Source organism: Pseudorca crassidens, chromosome 4 (genome assembly GCF_039906515.1).
Source record: "Pseudorca crassidens isolate mPseCra1 chromosome 4, mPseCra1.hap1, whole genome shotgun sequence".
NCBI lineage: Eukaryota > Metazoa > Chordata > Mammalia > Artiodactyla > Delphinidae > Pseudorca > Pseudorca crassidens.
Window position 1 is genome coordinate 29,515,542 of NC_090299.1, and position 19,709 is coordinate 29,535,250.

Below are 19,709 nucleotides of genomic sequence, written 5' to 3' on the forward strand. Positions count from 1 at the left end.
TTCTGACAGTATCTATTAATATCCCATGCAACTAGAACTCTCTGGAACAGATAATTAGGAAATGCTGTGTAAGAGCAATCCAAATGCAGAGAAGGAAATGCTGAACCTTGGAGAGGAGAGAATATTGTTATATACTTCGGAGATGTGAGTAGAGGGGAACTCTGAGAACATCTGGAAATCCTACATAACTATTGAGAAGGAGTGTTGAAGTGGTTTGGTGGTGTGGGCAGGAAAACATTCCAAAGGTTCCAATCCTTCGAAGTAGTTTTCCTCAGACCCGAAGGAACAGACCAGAGAGTAGGAAAAGTGGCTGTTAAGTTTCCCAAACTTTCTTCTCCTGACCCTCACTATAGCTGTCTCCCCGGTGAGATGATACGGTTATTATGGCTAGGGAACTCTAAACTTGCTCTACCTTCTCCAAGTCTCCATTTGCCTCTGAATTTTGAGGGAAAGAAGCTCAGATAGTTGTCTCTTCTCCGTGAAGTTCAAGTGTCGGTTGTATTTACAGAAATCAAGTAATTTTGGCTACTGTTGAGTGCACTAATGTTTATTTGCACTGTGGTTGCGACGGTCATATCCCATACCGCATATACTCAATCCTGGAGTTAATTTTACAATAAGGCAGAAGGGTTGGAAAGTATAATCTTGATGGTGTACATAAAATGTATTACTCTGATGGCATTTGAAATTGCATGAGCATCAAATATTACAAAGTTCACTCTATAATCTGAAAGGACGGTGCTCTTCCCTCTGAACTCACGCTTGTGGCCCTCCTCTGCACTCTGTAGATGAGACCCACTAAAGAGGCCTGCACTGTCAAAATGTTATTCACAGGCTTGAAAGAAAACAATGCACTTTTCTCATATGCTTGAAATATTTCAGAATAAGAAAAACAAAAAGTATTCCATTGAGCCTAAATGAGGTTATTATGTTCCAGAACCATTCCAAAACCATGTGTGCAGTGCAAAACTGGCTGCATCCTGTGTAATGTAAGAGCCTCATCTGCTACCAATGAAAACAGACAAACCTGGTGACACCAGTCCTCCATGGGAGCCTAATTGAGCACCAGCCTTCCTCCCCAACCTTGCGTCACTTAGTATTTCTGAGTATTTTAGCAACTAAGACAGCTAAGTTTCAGAATGTCATCTCTCAAGTATATATCTTATCATAAAACTAACTCATACAGTAAAATAATCCAAAGAGTTAGAATGAATAATATATATTTTAGCATATAGTAATTTTTTGTATTTATAAAATATATAACAGAAACTTATTAATGGAACTGTGTTCCATATTTTTTGGCCTTCCTGTAGTGTATAGAATTTTATAAAGTATTTTGATGGCTTTACCCAGATGCAATTTCTGTTCTTTTCACAACCCAAAAAGCAGTTTTAAACTCAGCAATAATCATTTAAAAGTTTTGACTTGTTTTCACTTTACACTAACATATTTTTAGAATCTCTTGAAAGTAGATATTCTTTAGAGTATTATTACTTTACCAAATTGCAAACACTTAAAAAAATCATCTTATCGTTAGTAAGGCTCAGAGAAATAAGTTCTTTCATTCATTGTTTGTGGAAATGTAATTTGGGACATATTTTTGAAAGTCAGTTTGGAGATACACACATATACACATGTGCATGCACATGTGTTATATATGTGTAGATGTGTGTATATATACACACACATGCATGCACTCGTACATGTGTAGTTTGAGCCAATTTCCTAAGAAATTTCCTATAGAAATATTAGAAAATACTATTCATAGTTTTTTATAAGGCTGTTCATTACATTTTATAGGTGTTTATAGGTAAAAAAGTAGAAGCAATTTAAGTGCCCAAATCTAATGGGAAAGTTGAATGAATTACATTTTATTGGTACAATGGGCTATCATATATCCATTAAGTCATTTGTGGAAGAATACCAAATTATATGTTAAAGTGTTGATATATTGTAAAAACATGTTACACAATACTATATACAGCATAATAATGCCATGTTTATCTGTATCCAGAAAAAATAACTAGAAGAATGTCTGCCTAACTGCTAACAATGACTATGCTTGAGTGATGGACTTATAGATGGATTTTTTTCCTTATAATTTTCTGTTTCTCAAGTTTTCTGTAGTGAATGTGTCTTATTTATGAAATAATTAAACAAAATAAATGTTACATGTTTCTTGACATATTTGTACCCTTTGACCCAGCAATTCTATTTTTCGGACTATATCCTAACATGAGAAAATAAACAGATACACACTTAGGTACTTACAACTATGTTCTTTCTGACTTGTTTATAGTAATAAAACACTGGAAGCTACTTGAATGTCCAACATTAGGGAATTGGTTTTAAAAAAATAACTGCATTCATGCAGTGAAATATTGCACAGTCTTTAAAATCAGATTCTTGAAAATATTTAACAAAGGGAAATGCTTACAGTATATTCAGTTAAAAGGTATATGGACAGAGAGATATGTAGACATAATATAATTACAATTTTGATTACCTAAAAAAATTTAGAATATACATTAGTGTTTTAACAGGGCTAACCACTGGGTGGTGAAATTATTTATAGGTTCTTTTTTTCCTTTTTATAATTTTCTATGCTTTCAACATTTGTAATTTTTATAAACAGAAAGAATATGTAAACAATAAAGAAGCTTGTTTTTTGCAAGTAATATTAAGATACAGTATCTATATGAACATGATCCCTCCAAATATTTTTTCAGACTATCATTTCTACTCAGTTTATTGCTGTACTGCACAGTGAGATAAGAATGTATAATATTTTATTTTAATCCCTGGGTCTCTCTGACAAACAATAGGAAGAATTCTGACCAAAAGATTTGCTTTGCTCTATAAAATGCTTAAAACAACATAGGAAAGGAATATTCAGAGGGCTGGCCTCAGTCTCACTCTGAACAGTGATATAAGGTTTCTTAATCATTTACTTGTTCAGAATCTAAGTAGGCAAAGGTCAAAGCAGTTTCAAGTTCAGTGTTACCTCAGGTGTAGCCTTCCTCTCTGATGCAAGGACCACACCTGCAGAGTGAAGGTTTTTTGAGTTCATTGAGAGAGTTTATGCCTTTGACAAAGCTCTAGTAATAGCCTCTGATTGAGCGACAAGGCAAGTAACCATTTGGCTAGACTCAGGGAATGCAAGTATATATACATGTATACTAGGAGGGCTGTGTGGGGGGGATATATTTATGTTCTTAATTGCTTAAGGCTTAGCATAACCATTGCATACTGCATGATAGATAATAAGCCTGAAGAGTTATCCGTGTGCTACCACTAATGTATGGACTCAATGAGTATTTATTGAAAGCTTATCTGTAAAACATGGTTCTGGCCGTATGAGATTAAAAAGACATAGTCCTACCTTCCTTCCTAAATGAAAACACAAAAACAATTGCGTGAATTTTACATACTCTCAATGTTTCTTCTCCAATAAAACAGACAAAATTATAATTGATATTTACTGATTTTCACTTAAATTTAGTGTGATATAATTTTAAAAGTTCACTTTAAAATCATTGCCACATAGCCCAAGAATATCACCAGTGAAATTTACCAGACACATGTATTTTTAAAGTTTGAGGTAGTTCATGTAAATATTAAGGATAGAATGCAGTATATTATGATTTTTCCTGATGAAATAAAGGACTTACACTGATTTTTTAGACTCCATGCAGCTCATTCAATACTTTCAAATTTTGTGGTAGGCTTTGAAAATATAAATGGGCAAGAATTTTTGCTTCCCAGATGAACAGGCAGAAATGAAACCAAGTTTAGATAAATATCAGACCATCAATATAATTGAAAGGTGGAAAGTGAAAGGGAAGGAGAAGAAATGGAAAGCAAATATATAGCTTTGGAGAAATAAAGCAAAAAAAAATTAAAAAATTTACTTGATTTGTCCTTTCTCCACGTATGTTGTTCTATAAAACCCCACGAGCGAGCCATTCAGCCAGCCGGCGAACTCCATGGTCAACTGGTAGAGACCCTTGCCACTGTTGGGTGCAAGCTCTTCTTCTGTCTCCACTACCACATACTCCTGCTTTTTGTATTCGAAGCACCGCCTGACTTTCACCTGCTCCCCAGAGGGCTTCCTCAGCACCGGGAGCTGGGTGATCCTCGTCTCCCGGAGGTGTAGCCACAGGTTCCGGGTGGGTGAGCTCACGTTGATGGAGATGTTCACGCTGCCCGTGTACGTGTCCTCCTCCAACAGGGGCTTCACCTCCAGGTCGTAGTGCACTGGGTTGATGAAGTCCGGCAGCCTGAAATCTTTCCAGCCTCCACTTTCATCTTCACTGGCAGGGCAGACCCCCTGGTCCTGTGGAGGGCTCAAAGTGGGAGGCCTCGAAGTGGGAGGCCTCTGGGAAGGAGCCTGGGTTGTGCCCTGTCCTCCGTCGGTAGAGTCACACGATCTGGTCAAGCCCACGGAAAGTCCTACTATTAATCCGACACCCACCACCACCGCACAGATGATGGCCACATGTTTCCTTTTAATGCAGTATCTCTTAGAGCCTTCTCCCTCCTCCAAGATCATTTTTGTTTCCAAAGTCAAATGTTACACATAAAAGGTTGTTAAATTTAACTAACTAACGTCAGCAGTCTTCCTTTTTCAATTGGAAGGAATTCCCTGGTTTGGCAGCCTGCTTTCGCCTTTCCCACACCTCTCTCTCTCTGGCTGCTTGAATCTTTTCCTCTCCCTTCACGTTCCCACTAGACACTCAAGGATGAATGTGGAATCAAGGGGGTGGGGTAAGGACTCCAGAAGAGGAGCTGAGCTGGAGGAAGAGGACTGACGAGAATATTGTCACGGCTCCTCTTACAAACAACGCATCCCCCACTCCACCCCTCCTACTGGAGTGAGTTAAATATAAAACAGGGCTTTGCTTATCAGCCAGTGGGAGGATGATCCTTTGCCAAAGCTCTGTCAGCAGCTTTCGAGGAGAGAACGTTTGGGAAGAGGTGTGCTTGTGATGGAAAATCTCACCCTTTGCCACTGAGTCTGTGGCTTCTTCCTGTTGTGTGCGCAGTCTCTCTCTCCTAACCAAAGGGCTTTTTGCATCTCAGCTATTTTTTAGGTAGCTGTGTTTTCTTTTCATTCTTTTTCCTCATCTTACGTAAACATTCAGATTCTGCCTTTTGCCGAAGTCAGGTCCTGGAGTTCCGTGCACAGAGTGATACATAAATTCAAGGACCACTTAGGTAGTGAGTAAATATTTGTTGAATTGGTGGATTAGTAAAACATGGCCAGGTCACCCTAAATCAGTTCAGTTGATGCTGGATGAAAGAGAAAAGGAAACATAAATTAGTCAAAGCAGTACTGGAGCTCAAAAGCATAAGAAGAAAAAAGAGAGACAGAAAAGTAATGGGTTGGAAGGACAGAAGGACAAGGAAGATAAACTTGATTAACTTGTTAGGTTAAATAACTAAACTCTTAGATAATCTTATCTAAGTGAGATTGAATTCTTTAGCCTAGAGTGTGATAGATGAGGTTTGGAGGAGATTCCAGATGCAAAGTTGGCTGTTGAAAGATCTGTTATCAGCCCAAACCTATTGCCTCTGAATGAAAAGCTCAAGATGATAGAAATCACAATAATGACTTCCATGTTTATGAGTAGCTAAGATGTATACATCCAAGCCATCTCTAATAGTAGCAGTACAATCATAAATATAAAAAATTAGAGAGCTTTCTATATGCCAGGCACTATGCTAGGTACTTCATAGACGTTATCGTTTAAGACTTACCAGCAACTCTATGAGACTGATACTATTATGATGCCCATTTTAGAGGTGGAAGGACTGACATTCAAAGAGGTAAGTCATTTGCTCAAGGTCACAGCATTGGAGCTTGAACTCAGGTTATCTGAGTCCAAAATCCAAATATCTAACTATACTGCCTCTGTTCTCTGAAGAGGAAATATGTTTAAGGGTTAAGTAACCATGAAAAACTTGGTCAATATTTCCCAAAGTGCAATCCATGGATAATATTAATAGATATAATTGCAAAGCAGGCAGTGCTGCGGTAGATAGAGTTAAGAATATTCTTTCACTACTTTCCATTCTTCCAGAGCTTCCAGATGGCACTACCATCACACTGTGAATCTCCCAGATAGGATATACTATTGTGTGATTTCTATATTTAGTTGATGAGAGAGTTTGTTTGGTGAGATACCTTTTGAGGGTCTTGTGTTCCCACACTCTGAAAAATCCTACTTTAAACTGTTCCAAGTTATAAATTAAACACACGGATAAGAAGAGAAGATTTTAAGAATGAAAGGGTCGACTTTGCTGTACGCGTTTCTATTGTTTTCTCATAAAATGGTAGTAAGAGAAATAAAGTTAAAGGCAAGAGGGGTATATTTTTCTAAATCATAGGTTCATCTTGTTTATTAATTTCACATTCTGAAGTAATCCTAAACTTTAATCATAGTATGTTTAATTTTGGTAAATCAACTTTATGAACTTTAGCCTTGAAATCCCTTTTTTATCAGAAATATCATCTGATGTTTCACTAAATGTTTCACAGGGCAAATATTTTAATGTGTTCTCCATAAATTAAAAGGAAAGTGTGGATCAAATTTATCTCAGCATAATGACTGAAAAAAAATGAAAAAGAAAAGGATTTTGAAGAATGTACATAAAATTATATTAAACTGGAAGCATTTTTTAAAAATCTCAGCTAAGGCAAACATATATAAAACTCTTAAACTCAATTTTGTCTAGAAAGACAGCAGTCTTATCACCAGGTCCCATGTTTGCACTAAACTGAACAAAGAAGATAATAGACCTTTGGAATAAGGTGCACTTAAGGGGGTTTGAGAATGGCCACCTGCTATCAAATATCTCTCCTGTTTTACCTGAAATTCCACCATAAGTGGTTCATTATTTATAGATAAATGCAATTTTTTGCTAGCAGAAATAAAATACCTTAAATCCATGTACTTTGTGTGTGTGTGTGTGTGTGTGTGAACACGTGCATAAACTTTTAGTCTAAGGCCCAACCACAGCATTTTATTAGTACCAACCTAAAAGAGCCGCCTGTATCCAGTGAAGGGCATCACATCTTATCCATGTCAGCATATTAGGGTTGCCTGAGGTGATAGAGGTAAAACGTCCAGCCAGACAAGTGGGAGTAGCAGAGCCAGCCTGTGCACTAAACACATTTAGGGTCACCATATTAGGGTTTACTAAATATAAAGCCCCAGCTTTCATAGTTGGTAATGCTGCACTCCATTGCAGCAGTTCTTGCTGTCCTTCTCCCTGACACTGGAACACTGAGTCTGTGGCAGGAGGCTCTTGATCTTGAAAGCCCTTGTTCCAGATCCAATCCACAGTGGAGGTCAAGGCAGCCACTGGCAGGACACACGCGCGCGCGCGCGCACACACACACACACACACACACACACACACACAGAATCTACTCCTATAATGAGACCAACGAACCATCATAGGCACTCACCTAGTTAAACAGTTTATATTGATTAATCTTATGTTGAAAAATCTACATTACATCTAACTACTTTGGAAAGGCTGCCTCTGGTCAGTTTCCATGTAGGTTCAAGCCAGAGGAGTGAATGCACGGCCATTCACTGTAGATCATAAACCACACTCCCCCATAGCTTTTGACAATGTGTATTACCATCTTGTACCCCAAGTACCAATCCAATATCTCTCCCATATAGGACACTCAATAAATGTTCATTGATTGCTTTTTGAATAAACGAATGTATAAATAAAAAGGAGGAAAAAGAACACCAAGAATCCAGAATGGGAAGGGTTAGTGGGCATAATATGCCAGAAATGTTGAGATAAAATAAATTCAGTTCAAATTGCAATAATGACTAGAAAGAAGTTCCCTGGAGGTGAGGACTTGAAAATCATTCCTGATCTTGAGAAGATAAGGAACTTCCTGGCTAATTCCTTCCCACAGCAGGTAGATTGATGCAGGAGACCCACCATAATACTGAATACACAGCATATACCTCCCTTTTTCACTTGGAGCTTCAGTTTAAAGCTCTTCTGTTAAGTCTCAGGAATTACACATACCCTTCTATGTACATGGGGTGCTATTGGCTGACCAGAGAACTCAGAGCATCACCAGAAATGTTGTCAATAACTAACACCACAATGTGATTATTTGACTGGCTCTTCACTCCTATTAGTTGATCATAGCTGAATGGTTCAGGAGAAAAAACAAAAATGGCAAGCTAGAATCACAATAGAAGAAGCAGAATCTGCAAATTGGGCTATATTATATAAGGAACAGGGAGAATCAGAATGAGTTTCTTTCCATCTTGCCACAGGGTCTCAATTATCAACCATGTCAATTCTATAAACCCCATGGTCAATCCAAGTATTTCCAAACTTTAAAGGTTTAGTTGGAATTACAAAAGGAGAGTACCATTGCGTTTGATTTGGACGACCATGCATTCTAAATCCATATTGGCAATGTTCATTGTGATCCTGGTCAATTATATTTTATTTTATTTTCTATTCGTCATCTTTTGTGTGGTCTCAGCAACTGTTTTAAAACGTTCAGTTGGTCTTAAGACCTAAGTGATCTCTTCTGACTTTTTCCAAGAGCTGAAAATAGCTGCAGATGTCAGGCAGAAGGTGTTCATCAGGCCACATCTAACTTTTGTTGGTTGATAATGATGAATTTGTCCAATGGTAGCACAATAAGAGGAACTACACAGTAGGGAAGACAAGGAGGAAAAGAGTGAGGAAGAGGGTCAAGAGGTAAGAAAGAGGAGGGGAAGAAACATTTTCAGAGAAACTGATGAGAATAAACTTCCAAAATACATTCAAACATAATTCAATAAAAAATAAAAATAAATGAAACAGGGCTTCCCTGGTGGCGCAGTGGTTGAGAGTCCGCCTGCCGATGCAGGTGACACGGGTTCGTGCCCCGGTCCGGGAAGATCCCACATGCCGCCGAGCGGCTGGGCCCGTGAGCCGTGGCCGCTGAGCCTGCGCGTCCGGAGCCTGTGCTCCATAACAGGAGAGGCCACAACAGTGAGAGGCCCGCGTACGCAAAAAAAAAAAAAAGAAACAATACGTTTATGTCTTCTCTATTTTTGTTGTTTCCAGACTGATTTGAGAATCCTTCTGTAGGCTTTTCTGGACACACAGACTGTGCTCATGATATTCCCCACCTACATAGTCCGTGGGCACCAGGGTTTCATAAGCCACAAGCAAGAATCACATTCCTGTTTCTCATTTGGATGGCTCTAGGTAGAATTGGTGTACTTTACCTACCTCTGAAAAAGTGTCTGTGAGCCACTGTTCATTCATTTGCCTTTCAGTCATTCAGCAAATATTCAACCACTCAAAAAATATATATTAACTCAATAAATATTTACTTTTCAACAAATATTTACTGGATAAGGAATTCTAGGATAAACTTTAAAATGTGGACATTAAAACAAATGTTAATAAATACTCGTAAAGACATGTGTGTAAACCCCTGCTTTGTTCTTAGAATGTATCAATAGAAGTTTTGAAAATATTCAGAAAAGCAAAGAAAATAAAATGAAAGGATTTTTATTATTTCTATAATTTTAAACTGCTTTTATATTGGATTCCCTAATGTGCAATAATACGTTGGGAGACAGTGGCAGGACATAGAAACAGCAGAAGAAAAATAATAGTGATAATATAGTCTAGATTTCTGTTCTAAGAATTTCAAAATTATCAATTTTCTCAGTGCACTAAACAATAGCTCTATAGTCTGAGTTTTAAAACTCCCTGAAATGCTTAATTCATTCAACATTTCCTTTCAGCCTTTTGTATTGTCAAAATTCTTGGCAATATTTTCTTCTCTCTCCTCTCCTATCTGCAGAAGTCTGCAAAAATAATGTTGGCGTAGAGAAAATATCTCAACCAATGTTCTTTTATCCCACAAAGAATCCAAGTGAATTATACTAGTAATGGTGATTTTGGATCTCGTTCCGCACAAAAATTCTATTAGACCCATTCTTCATCTTAAGTAATATTATTTCTTTCAGGGGAAAGGCCTGTAATTTTCCAATTTTTATTTATTAGCACTGACTGGTTTGAAAATTTCTTTATTACCACATTAATTTTTTTAACATCTTTATTGGAGTATAATTGCTTTAAAATGTTGTGTTAGTTGCTGTTGTATAACAGAGTGAATCAGCTATAGGTGTACATATATCCCCATATCCCCTCCCTCTTGCATCTCTCTCCCACCCTCCCTATCCCACCCCTCTAGGTACCACATTAATTTTAATAAAGTTATCTTTAATTTTTGTTTTTTTGGAAGTGAAGATTTTAGCTGCATTAAGATGATCCGAGACATCCATATGAGCAACGGAATGTTTCTCTATTGGAGCTCTCTTTTCTTGGCATATATTCTGTTTTTTGTTTATTACTTTCTTTGTATGCTTGTGCCTTAAGCTGAAAAATTGCGCCCCTAAAACATATCCACATTCTAATCCCTGGAACCTGTGAATGTTACTGTACATGGTTTAAAAAAAAAAAAGGTCTTTGTCGATGTGATTAAAGACTCTTGAGATGGGGGGATTATTTTGGGATTATCAGGTGTCAGGGTGGGTTTGAAATGCAATCTCACATGTTCTTATAAAAGGGAGGCAGAGAGAGATTTTATGCACAGACACACAGGTGATGTGAAGATAGAGCAGAGAAAGATTTGAAGATGCTGGTCTTGAAGATTGTAGTGATGCAGCCACAAACTAAGGAATGCTGGCAGCTACTAGAAGCTTTTGTAAGAGACAAGGACCAGATGCTTCCTTATAGCTTCTGGAGGAAGAGTCGCCATGCTGACACCTTGATTTTGGCCCAGTGATACAGATTTTGAACTTCTGGCTTTCAAAAATGTGAGAGAGTAAATTTCTGCCATTTTTAAGCCACAAGCTTGTGGTAATTTGTTATAGAAGCCACAGGAAATTAATACAACAGTCTTTAGGTATTCATTCAACAAACATTTATTGAGAACCACAATGTGCCATATATTTCAACTGATCGAAAAGCACTAACTAAGAATACAAATGAAAACAGTCTCAGAGTAGAAGAGTTTTTCTCAAGTAGAAAGAGTGTTGGAATAAGATAGAATATTGGCTTTTGGGACAAGGCATACTCTCTTCTTTCATTCACTTCTGATTTTCTAGAGATACACTTAAGAACTCTGTTTTTGTTCTTCGGGAGCACATATAGCTCTTACTCAAGGTTTTAAAGGATTTTTATACATTTATTTTCCAGTTGCCTTCACCATGGAATATTTGTTAAGAGGGTCCACAAATTATTTCTTCAGTGAATAGGATGTATGTGTTTCTATAAAAACATTATGACTCCTGGTAATTCCTTGGCGGTCCAGTGGTTAGGACTCAGTACTTTCACTGCTGTGGGTCCAGGTTGGATCCTGATCAGGGAACTAAGATCCTGCAAGCTGCGTGGCATGGCCAAAAAAAAAAAAAATCATGACTCCCACTGAATTTATCTGAATCATTTATTAAGTTTATATCTGGGGGGAAATTTATATTTACTTTTGATTTGGAAGCTTTAATTCTAGATGCTTTTCTTGGTCAGGGATGTTGCAAATCCAGGGCAAAATAATACTGGATAACTATAAATATAACTGGATAATTACAAATAACTATAATAATACTGTTTCTTGTGGATGTAACAATTCCTTCTATCTTCTGAATACGTTGCCTCATTTACTTCTGCTCTTGTCATTGATGGTAATCTGGTGAATTATTTAACTTCTACATTTAGACACTTTCCTTTGATGTCTTGATTTTCATTAGCTTTTAAAGGGCTTTCAGGTGACTTTTATTCTTGGTTTATCTGATATCTTTTGCATCTGTGGTTAAGATATTTATATGCATATATTGCAACGGTTAGCTTGATTGCTTAAAATCTCTATTCGGGATTCGGACACATCTCCAAGTGTGAAATCATCAGGTATAGCCTACCATGGGTTGGAGCATATGAAAATTTCAGATGTCTTTTGGAGATAGAATTTCTTTTGGAGTGTATAAGTCAGGGATGCTTTTAGTTCCAAGTAAAGAAAACGTAGCTAACTATGGCTTAACCTATAAAGACGTCAAATGACCTCCCATAACAAGAAGTCTGGAGGTAGGGAGTAGCATCTTGGTTTGGCAGCTCTGTAATGTCATCAGGAAACTAACATATGACTATCTATTCATTCCGTCACCTTTATTATGGGATCCCAAGCTGGTTGTCACAGTTACGGCTATGACAATCACTTTCAAAAGCAAGATGTGGAGGGTGGAAGAAAAGAGTAAGTTTCTTTCCCTTAAGAGTTCTTTCCTTTTATCAGTTAAGAAAATAATTTCCCAGCGGTCCTCAGCAGGCTTCCCCTGACATTTCATTCAGGAGTCCTGACTCACCTGGCCCTTCTGTAGCTTCACCTGGTGGAGAGGTATGTGATAGAAAGACTGACTTGAAACAACACCAGTTTATCTCTAGAACGGCACACATTGCTGGCGCAAACTCAGGATATTTGTTGGCAAATAAGAACGGAGAAATGGCTGTCGGCTAGACAATAAAGACTGCCGGCACGTAGCAAGGAGCACAAACACTGCCTGAATAGATCTTATCTGTGGAGAGGGGAAGGACAAATCTGAGAAGAGCAGAAAGTTTGTGCTTCCTACTTATTTTCTACCTGCTGTCCATCCTCCCAGCATCTCAACTTAAGGTTTTTTGTTCTGTTTTCTTATTTTTGTTGTTGGTGATGGTTTTTTAGTGTTTATTTTTGTTGTTTTTATTTTTGGCTCTCCTATTTCCTGTCTCCTCGCAACTTCCTAAAATCATCCCCGTAGCACTATGGAAAATTTTTCAATAAGTCCCATTCACCGACAGGATCAAGTTCATGACATGGTATTCAAAGCCCCAATTCCCTTCACTCCAGAAAGTTCCTGACATCTCAGAATCCTTTTTCAAATTTACCCCAAGCCAAATTGGTCTGTTGATTATCTTGCAAACATACATTACCCACTGCTGTCATGACACATTTGCTTGTGCTGATGCTCCTGCCTGGGTTTCCCTTTTTCCTTCCTCTTCTCTTTTTAATCATTCTCAGGACCCAGCTTACCTCTCTTCTCAAGTAAACAAACATTCACTGATCCAGATGGACCAAAATGGTCAATCCTCTTTACCTCCTGTAAACACACTAGATGTCATTCATTTGTCATTTATTTTTAGTCCAGTCCTCAAATGGCCGATTATTCTGTGTATTAGTAAATGTAGTCTAACTGCCCAAACAAGCAGTACCAGTATGTTATTTATTTCTCACACAGGCCATATCCAAAGTGGATATTTTTGTTAGTGAGCTCTCCTAGATAGCACTCCTCCAAGTCAGGAGTTCAGGCTCCTTCCATCTTGTGGTGTTGCCCTCTTCAATGTATGGCTCCAAGGTTGCCACAGGAAGAGAAGAGAACAAGAGGATCTCATACTGGATTTTTTTTTTTTTTTTTGCGGTACGCGGGCCTCTCACTGTTGTGGCCTCTCCCGTTGCGGAGCACAGGCTCCGGACGCGCAGGCCCAGCGGCCACGGCTCACGGGCCCAGCCGCTCCGCGGCATGTGGGATCTTCCCGGACCGGGGCACGAACCTGTGTCCCCTGCATCAGCAGGCGGACTCTCAACCACTGCGCCACCAGGGAAGCCCTCATACTGGATTTTTAATCACCTTAGCCTGGAAGTTACTTTCAGTCACAACCATTGGCCAGAACTAGTCACACAGCTCTTCATAAAAGCAAAGGGGCTGGGACAGGCAGGCGGCAACAACGACTCTAGCCTTCAGGAGAGGAGCATGTGTCTTTGGTGGTCAGCTAGCCATGACTGCCCCATGCTGGCCTCCCCTCATTTTAGGATGATTTTGCTAGTATGCTGTAGTGACTCAGAAGGAGAAGAAGGACATATGTAGAAGAACAATGCTGTGCCATTTGCTATTATTTTTATCGAGTCCTAAGGCCGTATCCAAGGCAAAGTGCCTTCTCTCTTCAATTCTTCTCTCTCAATAATTTCACGTATAAACATTATTCACCTACATGCTCATAGTTTATACTTATTTCCATCACCACTGCTCTAAATATTTATTTTGACTTGATTTTTCCTGAACAGACTTGTACTGTGAGGGGGATGCACATAAAGTGATTTACTCTAGGTTCCACACTGCTTCTAGGGATGGCTTAGGTACAGCAACTCCCTATTTTGTTTTCCAAAGGTCAGTTTATTGGCACTTCAGAATACCATAGAAACAAATGGAAGTAAAGGTAACTGCATTCAGGTGGAAGGAAAGAAGAAGGAAATGGAATGAAAAAGAACCAACCTTCATGGTACATACTTGGTACCAGATGTCTTTTATTTGCTGTCTTTTTAATGCATCCAGCAATGCTATGAGTTAGTTATTATGGGTCTCAGCTACTACTAACCATACCATGCTATCTCCAAATCTAATAGAAGGAATTTAGTACTATTTATGGGCTAGTCCAGACTTCTCCATGAATAATTTTTTATTTTAGGTACATTATGGACTATCTAGGTCTTTGCAGCTAGCCTAAGCAACAAATCATATTTATAATATTGTTTTTAAGTAAAAATGTACTACAAGAGCCAACACATAAGACCTACTTATTTTTCTGGTCGTCAGGCCTGTCAGGACACTGGGAGAGTCCCCTTCCCAACATGCACACTGCATTGCATGGTGCCAAATTCGTAGAAGATATTATACAGGTAGAGTGAGTGGTTGAGTGATAATCAGATAAAATTTAAGTTGAAAGAGAAACTAATTTCCTCTTTTAATTATAAATTTAAAATTGAACTGTTTATATAACAGCATTTTCTCAGATTTTCTCTCTAGAATATTAACCAGTTTTGATTATGATACCACATATAACTGTTTTAATTAGAATCTAATATAGGTTTATGGTAGAAAAAAAGAAAATGCACAAAATGTAATATATGTGGCCTTACATTAACTGATAAAAGCAGACAACAAAGTGATATATACAATATGAAACTCCTGTTGTAAAATATGTATACATAGAAAAAGACTGGAAAGCATAAATCAAAGTGTTAAAAGCAGTGATTTTCTTTGGTGATATATAAAATTATGGGAAATTTCTTTTGCAATTTTGTGTTATTCTTATTTTGTTTGTGTAGAGTATTTTCCTGAAGATATGTTATTTAGTATTTAGGAAAAAAACACGCATATACATATTGTTATACAGGGTCAAGTCTTTCATGGAAAAATCTAGATATTTATCTGCATCTGTTACTTCCCTGTAGTGTAATAATTGTCCTCCTAAATCTTGATCCATTAAGTTAAATAAACTAAGAAGAGATGTTTATACTGTCTCTAGAAAGTACAAATCCATTTCCTGTCATCATTTCATATTTCCAGTTTATTAGGATAAGTTAAATTATGTGGGTTCCCCTTTTTGCACTTTTCCATAAATCACATTTTTGATTGCTGACCTCCTATTTCGGCTGAGATTTCCACTCCATGTATTATCCACTTCCTTCCAATCTTCTTTCCCACATCTCACCCACCCCGCCCATCCTGAGGCCCTGTTTCAGACATTGTTAAGCATTATTCCTCCCCTTGGAGACTGTGTTTTACAACATGGATTACAAGACAGACAAATAACAAATATACCTTATTAAGCCTTTATTAAAGACATCTTCACATTCAGACACATATGTAGATAAAGCAAATGTTTCACGTTTTAAAATCAGATTTTTTTCTTCAAGAAAAGCTTTATGAATTTTTTTTATTTTAAAAATTTTTTTTATAAAGTTTACTTTTCTCATTCCCGAACAATATGATTTACACCAAGGCATAGTAATCTTTTAAAAATATAAGTCATATTATTTCCCTGCTTACAACTTTCAATGGCTTCCCAATGCAGTTGAAACAACATTGAGACACTTTTCTACGGCCTGCAAGTACCTCCAAGATATCTTTTCTTTTTATCCCTCAGGCTCCATTTTTCAAGAACTTTCTGTTCCTTAAACGCTCCGGAGTCCCATTTTGGGACTATTTCCTTACTTAAAACATGTCTCCCCAACACCTTTGTAAGGCTGCCTCCTTCTCACAATTCATGCCTCATCTCCAATGCCTCTTCCTCAGGCAGGGCCTCGCTGACTACCTTAGCTTCATTATCACTGCCCTTCTCCCTCTTCTTTCACACTGTCTATCCCATTACATTACATCATAGTTCTCATAGCCTTCTCTCCACTAAGATATTTCACTTAGGTTTTCATTAATGTGTATTGTTTGTCTTGCCAAGTAGAATATAAGCTCCACAGGGTAGGAACTTTTTCTTGTATCCCTATTGCTAGAAGTGTGCCAGCACATGGCAGGCACAAAATAAATATCTCTTGTTTGGGGATCTAAACAAAAATTGGCTTTGAATCATACACAGTACCTTGCCTTGTTGGCTCCAAAAATGGCTGCAGGATCTGCAGCTCAGGACCTTCTATCTTTGAGCAGGGAAAGTCCTTTCTCCCAATTCCTTTAGCCTCTATTTATCACCATTCTTGAACTGTCAGTGCCTTTTCAGGCCACCACCAAAAGGGCAATTGTCCTGATTCCACTTTTACCTTCTGACTTTCAACAAGTTCCTGAAAACTGTTAGTTTCTGTAATGGAAAATCAGCCTAAATCCATGAATCTCGCGGTTGTTCTTTGGTCTACAAAGGTGAAACTATGGTGCTGTCATCAGCAGGGTGTGTGCTTTTAGTTGGATTGTCACTTATCTATCACATCTATGCCTTACCCCTGAATCACAGCATTTTTCTGCAAGGTTGGTCAGTAGGACTTAGTACTGAGTCTGCTTTAGAACTTAGGTCAAAATGGCAATTATGGAAATTAGCATGATTTCATTAGCATCACAGCCTAACCAGTTTTTCTAATTCATCTTAAAATTGTATTCAACCATAACTTATTTAAAAATAAAGATAAATTTATCTTTCATAAGAACATGGGAATTTAGAGCTGCATTGCAGTTTAGGTATGATCTAGTTTATAGATAAGAATATTAAAACCCAGGGTGAGGCTAAGTAACCTTTCAAAGGTGAATGAGCCAGGTGAAGGCAGAGCCACATTTAGACACCCAGTCCAACGCTCTTTCTACTACATCTAGTGAAAGTCAATGTTCATTAGTTATCGGATTAACTATTTTGCAATATTTAATAATTTTTCTCATCGTAGTACCTGGCACATAGAAGGCAATCAATAAAATTGGCAATACATGAATGAAACATTAACATGAAGTTCTTAAAAACATTTTTAAGGCTTTTGACTTCAATATGGAATAGCGATTATTATGTCTTGTTGCTTTCATTTATCTCTGTCTTTTGAGGTTGTAAAACACAAGCATGGCTGTTATACACAGTGACTTAAACAATATTAATTTACATAGTTCTCTGATTCTCACATGTTTCATTTCACACATCTCTGCCTGATGAACACACCCTGGGATGTGTATCCATCTTTGTATTCATAATGCATATATATAATTCCACTTCTGATGTCAATAGCATAGAAATGTTATTTTATTTACATATTGGTAGTTATTTCTAAAAGGAAAAAGGTGGAATTCCTGGATTTAATTATCAATACTTATTCTTCACACAGAAGTGACTTTAAAGTATTTTGCACTGGAATAATGACAAAGATTTGGCATTATAGTTGAAAAAATATCTTTGAATCCTCTATGCACTCATAATATTCAAAAATTTATATGATAGGGCTTCCCTGGTGGCGCGCAGTGGTTGAGAGTCTGCCTGCCGATGCAGGGGACATAGGTTCGTGCCCCGGTCTGGGAAGATCCCACATGCCGCGGAGTGGCTGGGCCCGTGAGCCGTGGCCGCTGAGCCTGCGCGTCCGGAGCCTGTGCTCCACAACGGGAGAGGCCACAACAGTGAGAGGCCCGCGTACCGCAAAAAAAAAAAAAAAAAAGAAAACTTCCTTCCTTAAATTTCAATCTGAAGATTAATTATAATGGTGACAATAATTTTATGAAATACATTGCCAAACTTCATTTAAGATGTTTTGAAATTAAACTTTATATTTTGAATATAAATCGAGCCAATTCAGGAAAAGGTCCCATAATCCAAGAGAATGTTTGGCTTTCACTTATAAGCCAAGCACTGGAGGGTTCATCTATTATGTTCTAAATGTAATGACCACTTTTCAGTGCTTTCACCTCCCTGGTTGCATGTACCTCTCTTTAACTTGCCCCAATTTACCTTTGTGCTGTAGGAGAGCACGCAGCATTATATTTACCTTCTTCATGGGTTTAATTTTTTTCGTTTGTCCAATTCCATGAGTCTTAACTTTCACTAGCTCTATTTAACGCTTCTCTTGATATATGTAGAACATTATTGCTTTTCTGTGTCCTGGGGGAGGGAGGAGTAAATAGCACACTCCCTCTGCTTCATTGACAAGCAGTTCCACATTCAGCAATTTTCTAGCATCCAGTCTATAGGATACTTCCACAGACAGCAGAAAAATGATGCTACCAATCTTGCATGAACATACACAGCAGTATCGAAACAACTTTGTCTCATTTAGTCACGTTCACTGAATCAGGTAATGATCAGAATGATGGGCAATTCTTCGCGCTGTTACATACTCAATGAAACAGTACCTGACTTATGAACGATGTCTCTTCCTCCCCATCTTGGTGAAAGAAGAGTTTAGAAGCTATTTTGTGGGACCACCACAGCTGGAGAGCCCAGGAGAAGCTGGGATTCAGCTGTCTCTAGGATGTAATGCTTCAGAGTTTCTACTGTAGGGAGTGCTGAATTTTATAATTGTTTACACCTTCCCTTTCTTGAAACTTTTCCTTTACCTTTGAAGGTGAGTCTGTGAAGTGAAAGTTATAACAAAATGAGTCATAATGAACCTTGTAGAAGAAAAAATTCAAAATCTGTTTACCGAAATCCTATTAAGCACATCACAAGTCCCACTTCTTCCATGAGACCTTTTTAAACCAACCCAGTTAGTGATTACACATCCCTCTGAACTTAAGAATATGATTGTTTTCTCTACCACTTGTTTTATAACCCATGACATTTGTTCTATTGGCACTTCATATTGTTATTTACCTCTTATTTACCTTTCCTTCCCTTGTGCTACTCTTAATAAATACATGACTTACTTCCCCACTAGATCATAGGCACTTCCTTGTCAGATACTTCTGTATTCTTTGAAGCACCTAAAACTATCATTTGTGTGAAGTTATTTTAAAAATTAAAAGATGAATTTATTTCCATGTGGGTGAGTATAGGTTCTTGAAAAATACAATATCTGCTTTAGACAGTAGCCTTTGTAAGAACTCAGAGGGGGAGCGAGGGTTTCTTAGATTGGTGCATCTTCATGCATGGCAGGTAGAATAAGATATCTTTCTCTACAGCCCTGCTCTGGAGAATCACCCAGGCCTCATGTAGGCATGTGCTGGGCTGCTTTGTATCCACTTGAAGTATGGGTAGTGAAATAAATCTGGCAAACGTGACCATGTATTTTCAGCAGGGGTGTTCTTGTTAGCTTTATCCCACTCCTGAGCTAGCCCACAGTGTGTCCCTTTTGTATTCCACGCCAGATCCGCAAGTAAGCAGGCAGACTGTGCAAAGTTCCACAGCAGAAGTACTTGCTATGTTTTTATGTTCTGTGAGGCATT

General features: G+C 38.0%; 1 protein-coding gene and 1 long non-coding RNA gene across 4 annotated transcripts in view; one reads left to right on the forward strand and one right to left on the reverse strand.

The window, feature by feature from the left end:
• ENPEP (glutamyl aminopeptidase) overlaps window positions 1-4,798 on the reverse strand; it is a 111,622-nt gene extending 106,824 nt beyond the window's left edge. The window contains exon 1 of the mRNA XM_067735316.1: window positions 3,912-4,798. Coding sequence (XP_067591417.1) covers window positions 3,912-4,552 — 641 coding nt within the window. The 5' untranslated portion in view covers window positions 4,553-4,798. The remainder of the gene's footprint in view (window positions 1-3,911) is intronic.
• LOC137223488 (uncharacterized) overlaps window positions 1-19,709 on the forward strand; it is a 253,335-nt gene that overhangs the window by 125,144 nt on the left and 108,482 nt on the right. The gene's annotated exons all lie outside the window — the stretch shown is intronic.